This window comes from Antedon bifida, chromosome 6 (assembly GCF_963402885.1).
Source record: "Antedon bifida chromosome 6, ecAntBifi1.1, whole genome shotgun sequence".
NCBI classification, from domain to species: Eukaryota; Metazoa; Echinodermata; class Crinoidea; order Comatulida; family Antedonidae; genus Antedon; species Antedon bifida.
Genome location: NC_136231.1, coordinates 15,219,036 through 15,238,918, shown reverse-complemented (window position 1 = coordinate 15,238,918; position 19,883 = coordinate 15,219,036). Strand labels below are relative to the sequence as shown.

The 19,883-nt window shown below is 33.1% G+C and overlaps 1 protein-coding gene across 1 annotated transcript; it reads right to left on the bottom strand.

The window, feature by feature from the left end:
* Positions 1-575: 575 nt before the first annotated feature.
* On the bottom strand, positions 576-19,732 carry LOC144844718 (dynein light chain Tctex-type protein 2B-like). The gene is made up of 2 exons (XM_078701750.1): positions 19,585-19,732; positions 576-2,029 (listed from the first exon to the last, which is right to left on the bottom strand). The coding sequence occupies exon 2, from the start codon at positions 1,998-2,000 to the stop codon at positions 1,395-1,397; it is 606 nt and encodes a 201-aa protein (XP_078557876.1). The 5' UTR covers positions 2,001-2,029; positions 19,585-19,732; the 3' UTR covers positions 576-1,394.
* Positions 19,733-19,883: the final 151 nt, after the last annotated feature.

Genomic DNA, 19,883 nt, shown 5'->3' with positions numbered 1-19,883 from the left:
CTATTTGCAACATTATTTATGTAGGACAAATTAGAACTAATTTTACTGGGTTTTCCGATGGGTGGCCTATGAACTGAGGAGAATTAAATGCTTTATTAAAAAAAGCGTACACGTCAACATACTAACAATTAAAATAAATGAAACATATAGGACAAGCTTGTATAGACCGATATAATAACCAATATAATTTTTTGCTGCATCTGGGCCTTTAATATCAACTAGGCACGTCAGAGGGCGCTGTTAATAATTTTATTACAGAAAGAAGTACAGTATAATATAGAGTACAGCCTACTCTATTTTCATCATCATCGTCATCATCATCGTCGTCATCATCATATCGCCTTTAAATCTGCCTTGAAAACTCATCTTTTTCTTTCAGTTTGAGCTCTCTCATACACCGCGCCTTTGATCACTTACTGCTGGAATTGGCGTGTTACAAATTCGTACTATTAATTATTAATTAATAAATGCTATAGCTGCTTCCGACACACAGGTGTCAAACAAAGAAAGTACAGCAATGTTTTTATAAACAATTTATATTTCAAAACACACAAATTGGCCACTTGGGCCTGTAATCACAATAATTACAAAAGATACAATGTCTCTTAACTAATCTGTAAAGTGATATTTAAAAACAAAGATTAATTTATCAGTATTATTATTATTAAAATACATAATTAGTTTTAATTTTTTTGAAATAATAACACAATGTCCGTTTACCAATTTGGCAACCTCATGCTTTGATGATGCATGCAATGAACAAAATGATAGTTAATCAAATTGATGATTTTGAATCAATAGGCCTGTAGAGATGCAGTGTATCTTTAGATGATTACCATTAATTAACACTTTTATACTATATGGTAATTAAGTGTCACGTTTAACACATGATGACTATATAAAATTTTGTTTTCATTTACATTATTACAACGCCAGACTTTCAGATGGTGTAAAATATATTTTGCTTTCAATCCCGCCCGACCTGATCCAATCTAAAACAATCCGTAAAAAATGAATAATAAAATAATAAACCTGCCCTGATGACGTGGATGGATGGATCATCGTCATTTATTGGAGAGTTCATTTACAAGATATACACCACCTTATAATTATTTTCCATGTGGGAAATTTGACCGTCAATATACACAATAAAACTATACATGAAATTAGGTCTTCTTGCAATTTCAGATAACAACACTTACGGGGACAAAAGAGCAAATTGGCCTCACATTATTTAGCCACCATAGAGCGGTATCTAGGGACTTCTGACCGGCAATCCATATGGTGGGATACTCTACACTATAGAATAGGGAGAGATTAATTTTAGAGCCGTCAGCAGACACGATACTGCAGGCTGTTTTATTGTTGCTAGACATGATACCGTATCGACTGAACTATTCATAATAAGAAGCATGTACAAGTCCAAGAGCAATGAAACTTCCGTTCTGGTACGTGTATGAAGCGAAATTATCCGTCTCCGTGTTCCAGAGGGCTCTACTGGCCACTTCACAACTTTGCTCATTTTTGGAGTTAATCAAAACCTGTGAAACCACTTTATACCGTTTAAAGTTTTGTTCCCGCACTTTTTCTTTAATTTCTTCTGCAAGTCTTTGAGCAAATATTCCGCATGTTCTGGGTTCATACTTCATTCCCTTAAGATTCTGTTCAAACGTGTGCTTAATTATTTTTTCGATTTGGCCTGGTCTGAATTTTTCTCCGTGGTCTGGACCGAGCTTGTAAGTATTCTCCATTTTGATGATCGGCTTTGCTGGTTTGCTTCCAGCAGGAGAGCTCATTTTACTTTGCTGTGTCATATTGAATCTGAAACTTGTGGACATTTGTCTTGATTGACGCCTCCAGCGAGAGTGTTCGCCTATTGTGGAGTTGGTTACAGAACTTCTTCTGGATGCGATAGACATCCTTCTTGACGTTCCAGTGCTCCCTTGCACTTTGTTGAAACTTTCAACATTCCCAATACTCAATCGGTGAGTTGACGACATGACTGAGAACTTTACCAATAGTTAAATTTCTGTAAATGAGATAAAATAATTATTTAATATCGATATCTCCGTGTAAAAACATGGCTCGTGTAATTCATTTTAAAAGAATTATAATGTAGTCACTTTTTTTTTTGATAAACATTTTATTGATTTATTTTCCCAGCCAACAGTGAACTCAAGGTTCACCACTTACAGGAGGTAAAACATAATATATGTGACGTGTTAAAAACAATAAATCCGAAACTGACCAAAAAACCATGACATTAATAAAACAAATGTAAATCATCATTTTGTTATGCACACACACTCTCTCGCTCTCTCCCCCCAACAATGGAACCCACGATCTTCATTAAAATAAATTGTCGGAGAAATACATCTTTTACATATCGATTGCTTAATCTATGAAAATATCCCCTCCTGGTTAGTTTTAATTTGCGGTGGCGCCTGGCTCTAGTAGTACCGCACCGATGGGTTTTGTGTAAGACTTATTATACTCTTTAATATACTGGTTACGTAGGCCTACGTCATAGGCTACTCTCTTAATCGGCTTAATATCGGTATTATTACGCCGTAATTTATGTTACTAGGAGTAGTTACTAACTTTAGAGTCGCATTGTGAACAAGAAAGCCACTCCGATAGTGCATACCTCCGCCTACTGTAAAATTCTCCTACATAAGATTTCTCCGGGAAATATATATATATATATAAATCATACTGTAAATTATATATGTGTCTTAATGCTGTGTGACTTAGGCTAATTACACTATGCGAATTTGGTGTAATGGTTATGTAACCAGCCTTTCAACTAAGAATAGTATCAGTTGACTAACTAACAATAGAACAGCAACGCCAAAAACAAACGGGTAAATAGGTTTTTTTAAACTACTCGTATAAAAAACCTGTAAATAAAATTATGTTTTAAAATTACAAATCACAAATTATAACTCTTGCCTTTGGACAGTAGTTCTCGAGAAAATGCAATTTCAGTTTACTTTGTTACTTAGACTGCTCGCCGGCTTTTGAAAATTCTGTCCTATCTTTTAACACTAGCAGGTCTGAAAATTATACTAAAAAGTGGTCCAGAATTGGGACAGTGGTCCGGATTGCCTACAGAATTTAATAGAGTGGACCACATATCTATCTGTATTTTCATGTTGGTAAAGTTCACATAGCCACTGTTCATAACTGGGGCCTTCTGGGCAGTTTGACTGAAGAGGTTACCCCGGTATAAAATTTATTTAAAAAAAGCATCCATCCCACAATCACATTTGTCCCCCGTTCGAACCGTTGTTTTTGTTTGTTGTTTTTTTAGAGCAAAAATAATTTTGATGTATTCTTTAAGGGGAGCGGTCAATGAGGTAAGGTATGATGAGATGTATCCACGCCGTTGATACAAATCAATTAACATTCTTCGCAATAATTGATATGGCCTTTATAGAGACATATCGTTCATGGAAGGCGCTGCACTTCGGCTTTCTGGGTCCGTATAAGGAATCCGAATCTGATTAGGTGATCATTTAGAATAAAATGATCACCTATTGTTATTGTATAAAATCTTTATTATTGGTTATCCGCCTCAAGCGGATAAGCCCTTGGAATTGTAGTGTTACTTTTTTTTTTTTTTTTTTTTATTATTCTTCTTTCTTTCTCAGATTTTGTGCACGCGTTTTCTCTTCAACGTGTTAACATAACATGTTCTAACTTGGTCAACATTTAGACATTTAACTGAAGATGTTCAGCCAAGCTTTTGGACGCTGTCAGATCCGCGTAGCGTAAGTCACGCGCGATTTTCTGAAAATCTTAAATCGGTCATAACTTCGAAACCAATAAATATTTTTTAACGAAATTTTCAGACACGTTTTCTTCACATCAATGGCTAACTTTTGGAATGTTTAACAAATTTTTGGAGACTAGAAAGTTTTCGCGTAAATTGCGTTTGAAATATTTTACTCTTCTTATTTTGTGCACGCTGTTTCTCTTCAACGTGTAAACATAATATGTTGTAACTCGTTCAGCATTTAGACATTTTACTGAAGTTGTCCAGCCAAGCTTTTTGACGAAGTCAGAGCCGCGTAGCGTAAGTTACGCGTGATTTTCTGAAAATCTTAAATTGGTTATAACTTCGAAACAAACGAATATTTTAACGTCATTTTCAGCCACGTTTGCTTCACATCAATAGTTAACTTTTTTAACGCTACCGCAATTTGTAACATTAGAAAGTGCGCGCGTAAATGGCGTTTGAAATTTTAAAATGCTTCAAATCAATTTCTGATTAAATTAGAGCACGATTCAGGTCATTTTAAGCGTTTAAAAAATTGCCACTGGTGCGCACATTTTTACGCGCGCACGGCGCAGGGAACACGTATGAGCATTTCTTTTACACGATTTGTGTTTTTAAATCTTCGGTTAACAATTTTACGTTATTTTATTCACTTTTCAACTTGAAATGGCGTTCTACGAGCACGTTTAACATGACAGGTTGCGCACGAAAACGTCAACAAATTGTGAAAATGTTCCAAAATATGTCTACTTTTAAAAATGAAACAGTTCACCAGAATGCAAGGTTACCCCCATTTTTTTTTTTATTTTCTTGCAGTGTATGAATCATAGGTCTAATTTATAATAGTCTTGAATGTTAAAAGGTGTTTGATGGCTACATTATTTGCATATTAAATGTAATTTTTGAAATAATTATCATCAAACAAACATAAACATATTCAAAGAGTAAAACAATAAACATAACGTTTATCTTTTTTCTTTACATGTTAATATATAAAACTTGAAAGTATGCACTTTCATACTATGTGACTGTTTAAAATTTGTGAAGATTTCATCATAGTAAAAATTATGATTTAAGTTCGATATGTAATAATCAACTTGCATCGAGGGGGTTCACGACATACCGAATGAACGAGGATTCTTTCTTCGGATTTTTTCACCAGGTGCTCATATGGCTCGATGTGTAGTGCAACCGGCTTTGGTATCAGAGGTACCGGGTTCCAATCCCATCACGGGAAAACAATCAATTAACAGGATTTATTAGGTTAATACACTGAAAGGGCAGTTTTAATTTTGAATAGGCTACTTTTTTGGAAAAGTCATAATTGAAAAGTACTTGAATGCGCAAGATACGTTTGTTGCGGGCGGATAACCAAACTCGTCCTCAAGTGACGAGTTTCAGATCTAGTTTTTTTTTTTTAGGTGATCATTTAGAATAAAATGATCACCTATTGTTATTGTATAAAATCTTTATTATTATTTTTTTTTTTTGGTTATCCGCCACAAGCGGATAACCTTTGTTATTGTACGTGTTTCTTTTTTTTTTTATTATTCTTCTTTCTTTCTCAGATTTTGTGCACGCGTTTTCTCTTCAACGTGTTAACATAACATGTTGTAACTTGGTCAACATTTAGACATTTAACTGAAGATGTTCAGCCAAGCTTTTGGACGCTGTCAGATCCGCGTAGCGTAAGTCACGCGCGATTTTCTGAAAATCTTAAATCGGTCATAACTTCGAAACCGATAAATATTTTTTAACGAAATTTTCAGCCACGTTTTCTTCACATCAATGGCTAACTTTAGAAATGTTTAACAAATTTTTGGAGACTAGAAAGTTTTCGCGTAAATTGCGTTTGAAATATTTTACTCTTCTTATTTTGTGCACGCTCTTTCTCTTCAACGTGTAAACATAATATGTTGTAACTTGTTCAGCATTTAGACATTTTACTGAAGTTGTCCAGCCAAGCTTTTTGACGATGTCAGAGCCGCGTAGCGTAAGTTACGCGTGATTTTTTGAAAACCTTAAATCGGTTATAACTTCGAAACAAATGAATATTTTTTAACGTCATTTTCAGCCACATTTGCTTCACATCAATAGTTAACTTTTTTAACGCTACCGCAATTTGTAACATTAGAAAGTGCGCGCGTAAATGGCGTTTGAAATTTTAAAATGCTTCAAATCAATTTCTGATTAAATTAGTGCACGATTCAGGTCAATTTAAGCGTTAAAAAAATTACCACTGGTGCGCACATTTTTACGCGCGCACGGCGCAGGGAATACGTATGAGCATTTCTTTTACACGATTTGTGTTTTTAAATCTTCAGTTAACAATTTTGCGTTATTTTATTCACTATTCAACTTGAAATGGCGTTCCACGAGCACGTTAAACATGACTGGTTGCGCACGTAAAATGTCTAATAATTGTGAAAATGTTGCAAAATATGTCTACTTTTAAAAATGATACAGTTCATCAGAATGAAAGGTTACCCCCATTTTTTATTTTATTTTCTTGCAGTGTATATATCATAGGTGTGATTTATTATAGTGTTGAATGCTAAAACGTGTTTGATGGCTACATTATGTGCATATTAAATATCATTTTTGAAATTTTGATCATCAAACAAACACTAACATTTTCAAAGAGCAAAACTATCAACATAACGTTTATCTTTTTTCTTCACATGTTAATATATAAAACTTGAAAGTATGAACTTTTATAATATGTTACTGTTTTAAATGTGTGAAGATTTCATCATAGTAAAAATTATGATTTAGTTTGATAGGTAATAATCAACTTGCATCGAGGGGTTCACGACATACCGAATGAACGAGTAATTGTTCTTCGGATTTTCATCAGCAGGTGCTCATATGGCTCGATGTGTAGTGCAACCGACTTTGGTATCAGAGGTACCGGGATCGAATCCAGTCGTGGGAAAATAATTAAATAAAAGGATTTATTTGCTTATTACACTGAAAGGGAGTTTTATTTTCGAATAGGCTACTTTTTGGAAAAGTCACGATTGAAAAGTACTTGAATGCGCAAGATACGTTTGTTGCGGGCGGATAACCAAACTCGTCCTCAAGTGACGAGTTTAGATCTAGTCTTTTTATTGTTTCTGTACACTATTTTGTGTAACAATTATCTCAAAAAGTTTAATGTCAATGATTACAAAAATTTCAGAATATCTTTCAAATAATATAACTTAATCCTAATAAGCTTTCCAGCGTGATCACTCATCCGTGACGACATTTATACGCCATTTTGCGAAATCACATTATCAATCATATCTCCATAATTCATTATCACATATTAATGAAATTCACTACACGTAAACTTCAGATCAAGGGTAAAAATATTAGCAAATAAAAACGCACGCGCACGTAGGTTCATGCGCGTGATATCGCGCGTTAACAATTTAAAACGCTCAAAATTAAGTTTTGATCAATTTAGAGCATGAATTAGGCCATTTGCGTGTTTCAAAAAATTACTGCGCAAAAATGCGTTTTTGCGCGCGCGATACTTAAAAAGCGTAAAAAACATGAATTTTTTTTACAAATCTCATTCTACTCACCATCCTTAGTACATTCACCAAATTTGAGTCAGTTCTGACTTAAAATAACGCTATACGAGCACGTTAAAAATGACAAAATGCGCACATTAATTTTACAAAAGTTCTGAAAATGGTGAAAAATAGGTCTTTTTTAAAATGAAAATAATTCTTCAGAATGCAAGATGACCCCCGATTTTTTTAACTTATTCTGGAAGCCATTGAGTTGTAGATATGAATTCATGTACACATTTTACGTACAAAATGTTTTGACGTCATCAAATGGCCACTTGAATTTAAAAATTAGGATTTGTTATCTTTTTGTGTAGATTATCACATTCAACAGAGCGCATCTTGGTTATGTGTGCTCGAATTTCGCACAACTTTCAGTATGTGCTTGCTTAATTAATTATCTTTATCATGAGTTGACACTATCTTCATTTTAATGACGTCATCACGCGTAAAAACTTGAATAACGTAGGCCGTGTAATTTCACCTTCGCAGTAAATTTGAATATCTTACAGCTCTTCAGAATTGAAGGTTACCTTGATGATTATAATTTATTATGAAAGCTGATGAAATGTAGATATTAATTCATATAAAAATTAAGCCTATCGGATGTTGTGACGTTAACATATGGCCAGTTGAAGTGAAAAAGTAGTTTTTTCATATTTTTCGTCAAAGTTATACACAATTCAAAGAGCGCGCACAGCGCTTCTACGTGCCAAATTTTTTTCCAAATCTTATATTTTTTTGCTCAATTAATTATCTTTCGAAATTGTCATCTTAAAGTTTAGTTTGATAACGTCATCATGCCAAAAAATTAGAACATGTGTGTCCCGTAATTTCACCTATGCTACACTGTATATAGATATACAGTATATACTGTACATATTGTATATGGCATATAGGCACAACTCAGCACTATAAGCATATAATAGGATGGCATACATCAACATTTTCCGATCGTATGTTAACGTACGTGCATGTTTAAAAAAAATTAATTTCAGTAAAATGATAAAAATGATCACCTATAATTCGTCAAAGTGACGAATTAAATTCTAGTTTCTTTTTATTGTTTCTGTACACTATTTTGTGTAACAATTATCTCAAAAAGTTTAATGTCAATGATTACAAAAATTTCAGAATATCTTTCAAATAATATAACTTAATCCTAATAAGCTTTCCAGCGTGATCACTCATCCGTGACGACATTTATACGCCATTTTGCGAAATCACATTATCAATCATATCTCCATAATTCATTATCACATATTAATGAAATTCACAACACGTAAACTTCAGATCAAGGGTAAAAATATTAGCAAATAAAAACGCACGCGCACGTAGGTTCATGCGCGTGATATCGCGCGTTAAAAATTTAAAACGCTCAAAATTAAGTTTTGATCAATTTAGAGCATGAATTAGGCCATTTGCGTGTTTCAAAAAATTACTGCGCAAAAATGCGTTTTTGCGCGCGCGATACTTAAAAAGCGTAAAAAACATGATTTTTTTTTACAAATCTCATTCTACTCACCATCCTTAGTACATTCACTAAATTTGAGTTAGTTCCGACTTAAAATAACGCAATACGAGCACGTTAAAAATGACAAAATGCGCACATTAATTTTACAAAAGTTCTGAAAATGGTGAAAAATAGGTCTTTTTTAAAATGAAAATAATTCTTCAGAATGCAAGATGACCCCCGATTTTTTTAACTTATTCTGGAAGCCATTGAGTTGTAGATATGAATTCATGTACACATTTTACGTACAAAATGTTTTGACGTCATCAAATGGCCACTTGAATTTAAAAATTAGGATTTGTTATCTTTTTGTGTAGATTATCACATTCAACAGAGCGCATCTCAGTTATGTGTGCTCGAATTTCGCACAACTTTCAGTATGTGCTTGCTTAATTAATTATCTTTATCATGAGTTGACACTATCTTCATTTTAATGACGTCATCACGCGTAAAAACTTGAATAACGTAGGCCGTGTAATTTCACCTTCGCAGTAAATTTGAATATCTTACAGCTCTTCAGAATTGAAGGTTACCTTGATGATTATAATTTATTATGAAAGCTGATGAAATGTAGATATTAATTCATATAAAAATTAAGCCTATCGGATGTTGTGACGTTAACATATGGCCAGTTGAAGTGAAAAAGTAGTTTTTTCATATTTTTCGTCAAAGTTATACACAATTCAAAGAGCGCGCACAGCGCTTCTACGTGCCAAATTTTTTTCCAAATCTTATATTTTTTTGCTCAATTAATTATCTTTCGAAATTGTCATCTTAAAGTTTAGTTTGATAACGTCATCATGCCAAAAAATTAGAACATGTGTGTCCCGTAATTTCACCTATGCTACACTGTATATAGATATACAGTATATACTGTACATATTGTATATGGCATATAGGCACAACTCAGCACTATAAGCATATAATAGGATGGCATACATCAACATTTTCCGATCGTATGTTAACGTACGTGCATGTTTAAAAAAAATTAATTTCAGTAAAATGATAAAAATGATCACCTATAATTCGTCAAAGTGACGAATTAAATTCTAGTTTTATTTATTTTTTTTAATTTTGAAGATTATCATACAATTACAAATACATAACTAGAATTTAATTCGTCACTTTGACGAATTATAGGTGATCATTTTTATCATTTTAATGAAATTAACATTTTTTAAACATGCATGTACGTTAACATAGGATCGTAAAAAGTTGATGTACGCCATCCTACGACATGATGCATATGCTTATAGTGCTGAGTTGTACCTATTATGTGTCATAGAATATACTCTATACAGTACAGTGTCCAGTATATCTATATACAGTGTAACATAGGTGAAATTACGGGAACCACACAATGTTCAAATTTTTTGATATGATGGAATTATCAAAATAAACTTGAAGTTGACAATTTCGAAAGATAATGAATTGAGCAAATAAATATAAGAATTGGAAGAGAATTTGGCACGTAGAAGCGCAATGCGCGCTCATCGAAATTTGTATAACTTTGACTAAAGAAATTTAAAAACTACTTTTTAACTTCAACTGGCCATATGATAACTTCGCAACATCCGATAGGCTTATTTTTTATATGAATTCATATCTACATTTCATCAGCTTTCATAATAATTTAAAATTTTCAAGGTCACATTTAATTCTGAAGAGCTGTAAGATATTCAAATGTATGGTGTAGGTGAAATTACACGACCTAGGTTATTCAAGGTTTTACGCGTGATGACGTCATTAAAATGAAAACGCTGACCACTCATGGAAAGAAAAATAATTAAGCAAGCACATACTGAAATTTGTGCAAAATTCGAGCACAAATAACCGAGATACGCTCTGTTGAATGTGATAATCTACACAAAAAGATAAAAAATCCTAATTTTTAAATTCAAGTGGCCATTTGATGACGTCACAACATTTTGTACATCAAATGTGTACATGAATTCATATCTACAACTCAATAGCTTCCTGAATAAGTTAAAAAAATTGGGGGTCATCTTGCATTCTGAAGAGTTATTTTCATTTTAAAAAGGCCTTATTTTTCACCATTTTCAGAACTTTTGTGAAATTTATGTGCGCATTTTGTCATTTTTAACATGCTCGTATAGCGTCATTTTAAGTCTGAATGGACTCAAAATGGGTAAATGTACTAAGGATTGTGAGTAGAATATGATTTATTCATCAAATTTTATTTTTTACGCTTTCTAAGAATCGCGTGCGCAAAAACGCATTTTTGCGCAGTAATTTTTTGAAACACGCAAATGGCCTAATTCATGCTCTAAATTGATCAAAACTTAATTTTGAGCTTTTTAAAATTTTAACGCGCGATTTCACGCGCATGACCTTGAAACGTACGAGTTTTTATTTGCTAATATTTTTACCTTTACCTGAAATTTACGTGTAGTGAATTTCATTAATATGTGATAATGAATTATGGAGATATGATTGATAATGTGATTTCACAAAATGGCGTATAAATGACGTCACGGATGAGTGATCACGCTGAAAAGCTTATTATGTCTAAGTTAAAGTATTTGAAAGACATTGTGTAATTTTTGTGATCATTGCAATTCAACTTTTTGAGATAATTGTTACACAAAAAGTGTACAGAAAGAATAATAACTAGAATTTAATTCGTCACTTTGACGAATTATAGGTGATCATTTTTATCATTTTACTGAAATTAATTTTTTTAAAAACATGCACGTACGTTAACATACGATCGGAAAATGTTGATGTATGCCATCCTATTATATGCTTATAGTGCTGAGTTGTGCCTATATGCCATATACAATATGTACAGTATATACTGTATATCTATATACAGTGTAGCATAGGTGAAATTGCGGGACACATGTTCTAATTTTTTGGCATGATGACGTTATCAAACTAAACTTTAAGATGACAATTTCGAAAGATAATTAATTGAGCAAAACAATATAAGATTTGGAAAACAATTTGGCACGTAGAAGCGCTGTGCGCGCTCTTTGAATTGTGTATAACTTTGACGAAAAATATGAAAAAACTACTTTTTCACTTCAACTGGCCATATGTTAACGTCACAACATCCGATAGGCTTAATTTTTATATGAATAAATATCTACATTTCATCAGCTTTCATAATAAATTATAATCATCAAGGTAACCTTCAATTCTGAAGAGCTGTAAGATATTCAAATTTACTGCGAAGGTGAAATTACACGGCCTACGTTATTCAAGTTTTTACGCGTGATGACGTCATTAAAATGAAGATAGTGTCAACTCATGATAAAGATAATTAATTAAGCAAGCACATACTGAAAGTTGTGCGAAATTCGAGCACACATAACCAAGATGCGCTCTGTTGAATGTGATAATCTACACAAAAAGATAACAAATCCTAATTTTTAAATTCAAGTGGCCATTTGATGACGTCAAAACATTTTGTACGTAAAATGTGTACATGAATTCATATCTACAACTCAATGGCTTCCAGAATAAGTTAAAAAAATCGGGGGTCATCTTGCATTCTGAAGAATTATTTTCATTTTAAAAAAGACCTATTTTTCACCATTTTCAGAACTTTTGTAAAATAAATGTGCGCATTTTGTCATTTTTAACGTGCTCGTATAGCGTTATTTTAAGTCGGAACTGACTCAAATTTGGTGAATGTACTAAGGATGGTGAGTAGAATGAGATTTGTAAAAAAAATTCATATTTTTTACGCTTTTTAAGTATCGCGCGCGCAAAAACGCATTTTTGCGCAGTAATTTTTTGAAACACGCAAATGGCCTAATTCATGCTCTAAATTGATCAAAACTTAATTTTGAGCTTTTTAAATTTTTAACGCGCGATATCACGCGCATGAACCTACGTGCGCGTGCGTTTTTATTTGCTAATATTTTTACCCTTGATCTGAAGTTTACGTGTAGTGAATTTCATTAATATGTGATAATGAATTATGGAGATATGATTGATAATGTGATTTCGCAAAATGGCGTATAAATGTCGTCACGGATGAGTGATCACGCTGGAAAGCTTATTAGGATTAAGTTGTATTATTTGAAAGATATTCTGAAATTTTTGTAATCATTGACATTAAACTTTTTGAGATAATTGTTACACAAAATAGTGTACAGAAACAATAAAAATAAAAAAAAAAATAAAAAAAAAAATAATAATAAAGATTTTATACAATAACAATAGGTGATCATTTTATTCTAAATGATCACCTAACAAGGAAAACAACTAGATCTTAAACTCGTCACTTGAGGACGAGTTTGGTTATCCGCCCGCAACAAAACGTATCTTGCGCATTCAAGTACTTTTCAGTTGTGACTTTTTCAAAAAGTAGCCTATTCAAAATTAAAACTGCCCTTTCAGTGTAATAACCAAACAAATCCTTTTATTTAATTGTTTCCCCGTGATGGGATTCGAACCCGGTACCTCCGATACCAAAGTCGGTTGCACTACACATCGAGCCATATGAGCACCTGGTGAAGAAAATCCAAAGAAAGAATCCTCGTTCATTCGGTATGTCGTGAACCCCCTCGATGCAAGTTGATTATTACATATCGAACTTAAATCATAATTTTTACTATGATGAAATCTTCACAAATTTTAAACAGTCACATATTATGAAAGTGCATACTTTCAAGTTTTATATATTAACATGTAAAGAAAAAAGATAAACGTTATGTTTATTGTTTTACTCTTTGAATATGTTTATGTTTGTTTGATGATAATTATTTCAAAAATTACATTTAATATGCAAATAATGTAGCCATCAAACACTTTTTAACATTCAAGACTATTATAAATTAGACCTATGATTCATACACTGCAAGAAAATAAAATAAAAAATGGGGGTAACCTTGCATTCTGGTGAACTGTTTCATTTTTAGAAGTAGACATATTTTGCAACATTTTCACAATTTGTTGACGTTTTCGTGCGCAACCTGTCATGTTTAACGTGCTCGTAGAACGCCATTTCAAGTTGAAAAGTGAATAAAATAACGTAAAATTGTTAACCGAAGATTTAAAAACACAAATCGTGTAAAAGAAATGCTCATACGTGTTCCCTGCGCCGTGCGCGCGTAAAAATGTGCGCACCAGTGGAAATTTTTTAAACGCTTAAAATGACCTGAATCGTGCTCTAATTTAATCAGAAATTGATTTGAAGCATTTTAAAATTTCAAACGCCATTTACGCGCGCACTTTGTAATGTTACAAATTGCGGTAGCGTTAAAAAAGTTAACTATTGATTTGAAGCAAACGTGGCTGAAAATGACGTTAAAAAATATTCGTTTGTTTCGAAGTTATAACCAATTTAAGATTTTCAGAAAATCACGCGTAACTTACGCTACGCGGCTCTGACATCGTCAAAAAGCTTGGCTGGACAACTTCAGTAAATTGTCTAAATGCTGAACAAGTTACAACATATTATGTTTACACGTTGAAGAGAAACAGCGTGCACAAAATAAGAAGAGTAAAATATTTCAAACGCAATTTACGCGAAAACTTTCTAGTCTCCAAAAATTTGTTAAACATTCCAAAAGTTAGCCATTGATGTGAAGAAAACGTGGCTGAAAATTTCGTTAAAAAATATTATCGGTTTCGGAGTTATGACCGATTTAAGATTTTCAGAAAATCGCGCGTGACTTACGCTACGCGGATCTGACAGCGTCCAAAAGCTTGGCTGAACATCTTCAGTTAAATGTCTAAATGTTGACCAAGTTACAACATGTTATGTTAACACGTTGAAGAGAAAACGCGTGCACAAAATCTGAGAAAGAAAGAAGAATAACTAGATCTGAACTCGTCACTTGAGGACGAGTTTGGTTATCCGCCCGCAACAAAACGTATCTTGCGTGTTAAAGTACTTCTCAGTTATGACTTTTCCAAAAAAGTAGCCTATTCAAAATTAAAACTGCCCTTTCAGTGTAATAACCAAATAAATACTGTTATTTAATTACTTTCCCGTGATGGGATTCGATCCCGGTACCGCTGATACCAAAGTCGGTGGCACTACACATCGAGCCATATGAGCACCTGCTGAAAAGAATCCGAAGAAAGAGTCCTCGTTCATTCGGTATGTCGTGAACCCCCTCGATGCAAGTTGATTATTACATATCGAACTTAAATCATAATTTTTACTATGATGAAATCTTCACAAATTTTAAACAGTTACATATTATGAAAGTGCATACTTTTAAGTTTTATATATTAACATGTAAAGAAAAAAGATAAACGTTATGTTTATTGTTTTGCTCTTTGAATATGTTTATGTTTGTTAGATGATAATTATTTCAAAAATTACATTTAATGTGCAAATAATGTAGCCATCAAACATTTTTTAACATTCAAGACTATAATAAATCACACCTATGATTCATACACTGCAAGAAAATAAAATAAAAAATGGGGGTAACCTTGCATTCTGATGAACTGTTTCATTTTTAAAAGTAGACATATTTTTCAACATTTTCACAATTTGTTGACGTTTTTGTGCGCAACCTGTCATGTTTAACGTGCTCGTAGAATGCCAATTTAAGTTTTGAAAATGAATAAAACAACGTAAAATTGTTAACCGAAGTTTGAAAAACACAAATTATGTAAAAAAAAAGCTTATACGCGTTCCCTGCGCCATGCGCGCGTAAAAATGTGCGCACCAGTGGCAATTTTTGAAACGCTTAAAATGACCTGAAACGTGCTCTAATTTAATCAGAAATTGATTTGAAGCATTTTAAAATTTCAAACGCCGTTTACGCGCGCACTTTCTAATGTTACAAAATTCGGTAGGGTTAAAAAAGTTAACAATTGATGTGAAGCAAACATGGCTGAAAACTACGTTAAAAAATATTTATCTGTTTCAAAGTTATGATCAATTTAAGATTTTCAGAAAAACGCACGTAACTGACGATACGCGCCTCTGACAGCGTTCAAAAGCTTGGCTGCACAATTTCAGTTAAATGTCTATATGTTGACCAAGTTACAACATGTTATGTTAACGCGTTGCAGAGAAACAGCGTGAACAAATTTGGAGCATTTTAAAATTTGAAACGCAATTTACGCGCAAACTTTCTAGTCTCCAAAAATTTGCTAAAGATCGAAAAAGTTAGCCATTGATGTGAAGAAAACGTGGCTGAAAGTTACGTTAAAAAATATTTATCGGTTTCGAAGTTATGATCAATTTAAGATTTTCAGAAAATCGTGCGTAACTTACGCTACGCGGCTCTGCCAGCGTCCAAAAGCTTGGCTGCACATCTTCAGTTAAATGTCTAAAGGTTTACCAAGTTACAACATGTTATGTTAACACGTTGCAGAGAAACGTCGCGAACAAAAGTGGCGGAAAGAAAGAAGAATAATAAAAAAAAAAAAAAAAAAGAAACACTACAATTCCAAGGGCTTATCCGCTTGAGGCGGATAACCAACTAGATCTTAACTCGTCACTTGAGGACGAGTTTGGTTATCCGCCCGCAACAAACGTATCTTGCGCATTCAAGTACTTTTCAATCATGACTTTTCCAAAAAGTAGCCTATTCGAAAATAAAACTCCCTTTCAGTGTAATAAGCAAATAAATCCTTTTATTTAATTATTTTCACGTGACGGGATTCGATCCCGGTACCTCTGATACCAAAGTCGGTTGCACTACACATCGAGCCATATGAGCACCTGCTGAAGAAAATCCGAAGAACAATTACTCGTTCATTCGGTATGTCGTGAACCCCTCGATGCAAGTTGATTATTACCTATCAAACTAAATCATAATTTTTACTATAATGAAATCTTCACACATTTTAAACAGTAACATATTATGAAAGTTCATACTTTCAAGTTTTATATATTAAAATGTGAAGTAAAAAGATAAACGTTATGTTTATTGTTTTGCTCTTTGAAAATGTTAGTGTTTGTTTGATGATCAAAATTTCAAAAATTATATTTAATATGCACATAATGTAGCCATCAAACACGTTTTAGCATTCAAGACTATAATAAATCAGACCTATGATTCATACACAGCAAGAAAAAAAAAAAAAAAATGGGGGTAACCTTGCATTCTGATGAACTGTATCGTTTTTAAAAGTAGACATATTTTGCAACATTTTCACAATTATTAGACATTTTACGTGCGCAACCAGTCATGTTTAACGTGCTCGTGTAACGCCATTTCCAGTTGAATAGTGAATAAAATAACGCAAAATTGTTAACTGAAGTTTGAAAAACACAGTCTATGCAAAATAAAAGCTCATACGCGTTCCCTGCGCCGTGCGCGCGTGAAAATGTGCGCATCTGGTGGGAATTTTTTAAACGCTTAAAATGACCTGAAACGTGCGCTAATTTAATCAGAAAATGATTTGAAGCATTTTAAAATTTCAAACGCCGTTTACGCGCGCACTTTCTAATGTTACAAAATTCGGTAGCGATAAAACAGTTTACAATTGATGTGAAGCAACCGTGGCTGAAAATTTCGTTAAAAAATATTTATTTGTTTCAAAGTTATGATCAATTTAAGAATTTCAGAAATTCGCGCGTAACTTACGCTACGTGGCTCTGACAGCGTCCAAAAGCTTCGCAGTACAACTTCAGTTAAATGTCTAAATGTTTAGAAAGTTACAAAATGTTATGTTAACACGTTGCAGAGAAACAGCGTGCACAAAATCTGAGAAAGAAAGAAGAATAATAAAAAAAAGTAACACTACAATTCCAAGGGCTTATCCGCTTGAGGCGGATAACCAATAAAAAAAAAATAAAAAAAACACTACAATTCCAAGGGCTTATCCGCTTGAAGCGGATAACCAACTAGATCTAAACTCGTCACTTGAGGACGAGTTTGGTTATCCGCCCGCAACAAAACGTATCTTGCGTATTAAAGTACTTCTCAGTTATGACTTTTCCAAAAAAGTAGCCTATTCAAAATTAAAACTTCCCTTTCAGTGTAATAACCTAATAAATACTTTTAATTAATTGCTTTCCCGTGATGGGATTCGATCCCGGTACCTCTAATACCAAAGTCGGTTGCACTACACATCGAGCCATATGAGCACCTGCTGAAGAAAATCCGAAGAAAGAGTCCTCGTTCATTCGGTATGTCGTGAACCCCCTCGATGCAAGTTGATTATTACATATCGAACTTAAATCATAATTTTTACTATGATGAAATCTTCACAAATTTTAAACACTGACATATTATGAAAGTGCATACTTTCAAGTTTTATGTATTAACATGTAAAGAAAAAAGATAAACGTTATGTTTATTGTTTTACTCTTTGAATATGTTTATGTTTGTTTGTTGATAATTATTTCAAAAATTACATTTAATATGCAAACAATGTAGCTATCAAACACTTTTTAACATTCAAGACTATAATAAATTAGACCTATGATTAATACACTGCAAGAAAATAAAATAAAAAATGGGGGTAACCTTGCATTCTGATGAACTGTTTCATTTTTAAAAGTAGACATATTTTGCAACATTTTCACAATTTGTTGACGTTTTCGTGCGCAACCTGTCATGTTTAACGTGCTCGTAGAACGCCATTTCAAGTTGAAAAGTGAATAAAATAACGTAAAATTGTTAACCGAAGATTTAAAAACACAAATCGTGTAAAAGAAATGTTCATATGTGTTCCCTGCGCCGTGCGCGCGTAAAAATGTGCGCACCAGTGGCAATTTTTTAAACGCTTAAAATGACCTGAATCGTGCTCTAATTTAATCAGAAATTGATTTGAAGCATTTTAAAATTTCAAACGCCATTTACGCGCGCACTTTCTAATGTTACAAATTGCGGTAGCGTTAAAAAAGTTAACTATTGATGTGAAGCAAACGTGACTGAAAATGAAGTTAAAAAATATTCATTTGTTTCGAAGTTATAACCAATTTAAGATTTTCAGAAAATCACGCGTAACTTACGCTACGCGGCTCTGACATCGTCAAAAGGCTTGGCTGGACAACTTCAGTAAAATGTCTAAATGCTGAACAAGTTACAACATATTATGTTTACACGTTGAAGAGAAACAGCGTGCACAAAATAAGAAGAGTAAAATATTTCAAACGCAATTTACGCGAAAACTTTCTAATCTCCAAAAATTTGTTAAACATTCCAAAAGTTAGCCATTGATGTGAAGAAAACGTGGCAGAAAATTTCGTTAAAAAATATTTATCGGTTTCGAAGTTATGACCGATTTAAGATTTTCAGAAAATCGCGCGTGACTTACGCTACGCGGATCTGACAGCGTCCAAAAGCTTAGCAGAACATCTTCAGTTAAATGTCTAAATGTTGACCAAGTTACAACATGTTATGTTAACACGTTGAAGAGAAAACGCGTGCACAAAATCTGAGAAAGAAAGAAGAATAATAAAAAAAAAAAAGTAACACTACAATAACAAAGGTTATCCGCTTGAGGCGGATAACCAATAAAAAAAAAAAAAAGTAACACTACAATAACAAATGCTTATCCGCTTGAGGCGGATAACCAATAATAAAGATTTTGTACAATAACAATAGGTGATCATTTTATTCTAAATGATCACCTAATAATGTAATATCATCTATATCAAGATAAGAGGATTTCCTATCAAAGTTTGAATTCATTACTTTAGATTGAACCAAATGGCCTCAGTTTTGCATGAGTCTAGGCCTACATTATGCATTACATACAGGAAGCAAATCTTCCGCTTTGCGGCCATGTACAGATGTGATATTTAAATTTACGCCAATAAAAATATAAAATCTTACCGTTGAATAAGTTATGTTAACCTCACCGAATCATGCTTCTTACTAATCTTATGAAGAAGATTCACAGATACTATTGTCACATGCATTAAAGCTACCAAGTACAAAGACTAAAAGAGCTGTTAAAACTCCCTGCAAAGACAATAGTATATTGATAGATCTGTTATATTGCTGCCATAGTGATACAAAACAGACCCCCTCTTACACTTCGCACTTGCTCTTAAAATACCGACCTTCGTGAACTTTTATTATAGGTGACGTATACATTTCATTTTAACGATCAACGTTTCCAGCAATAAAAA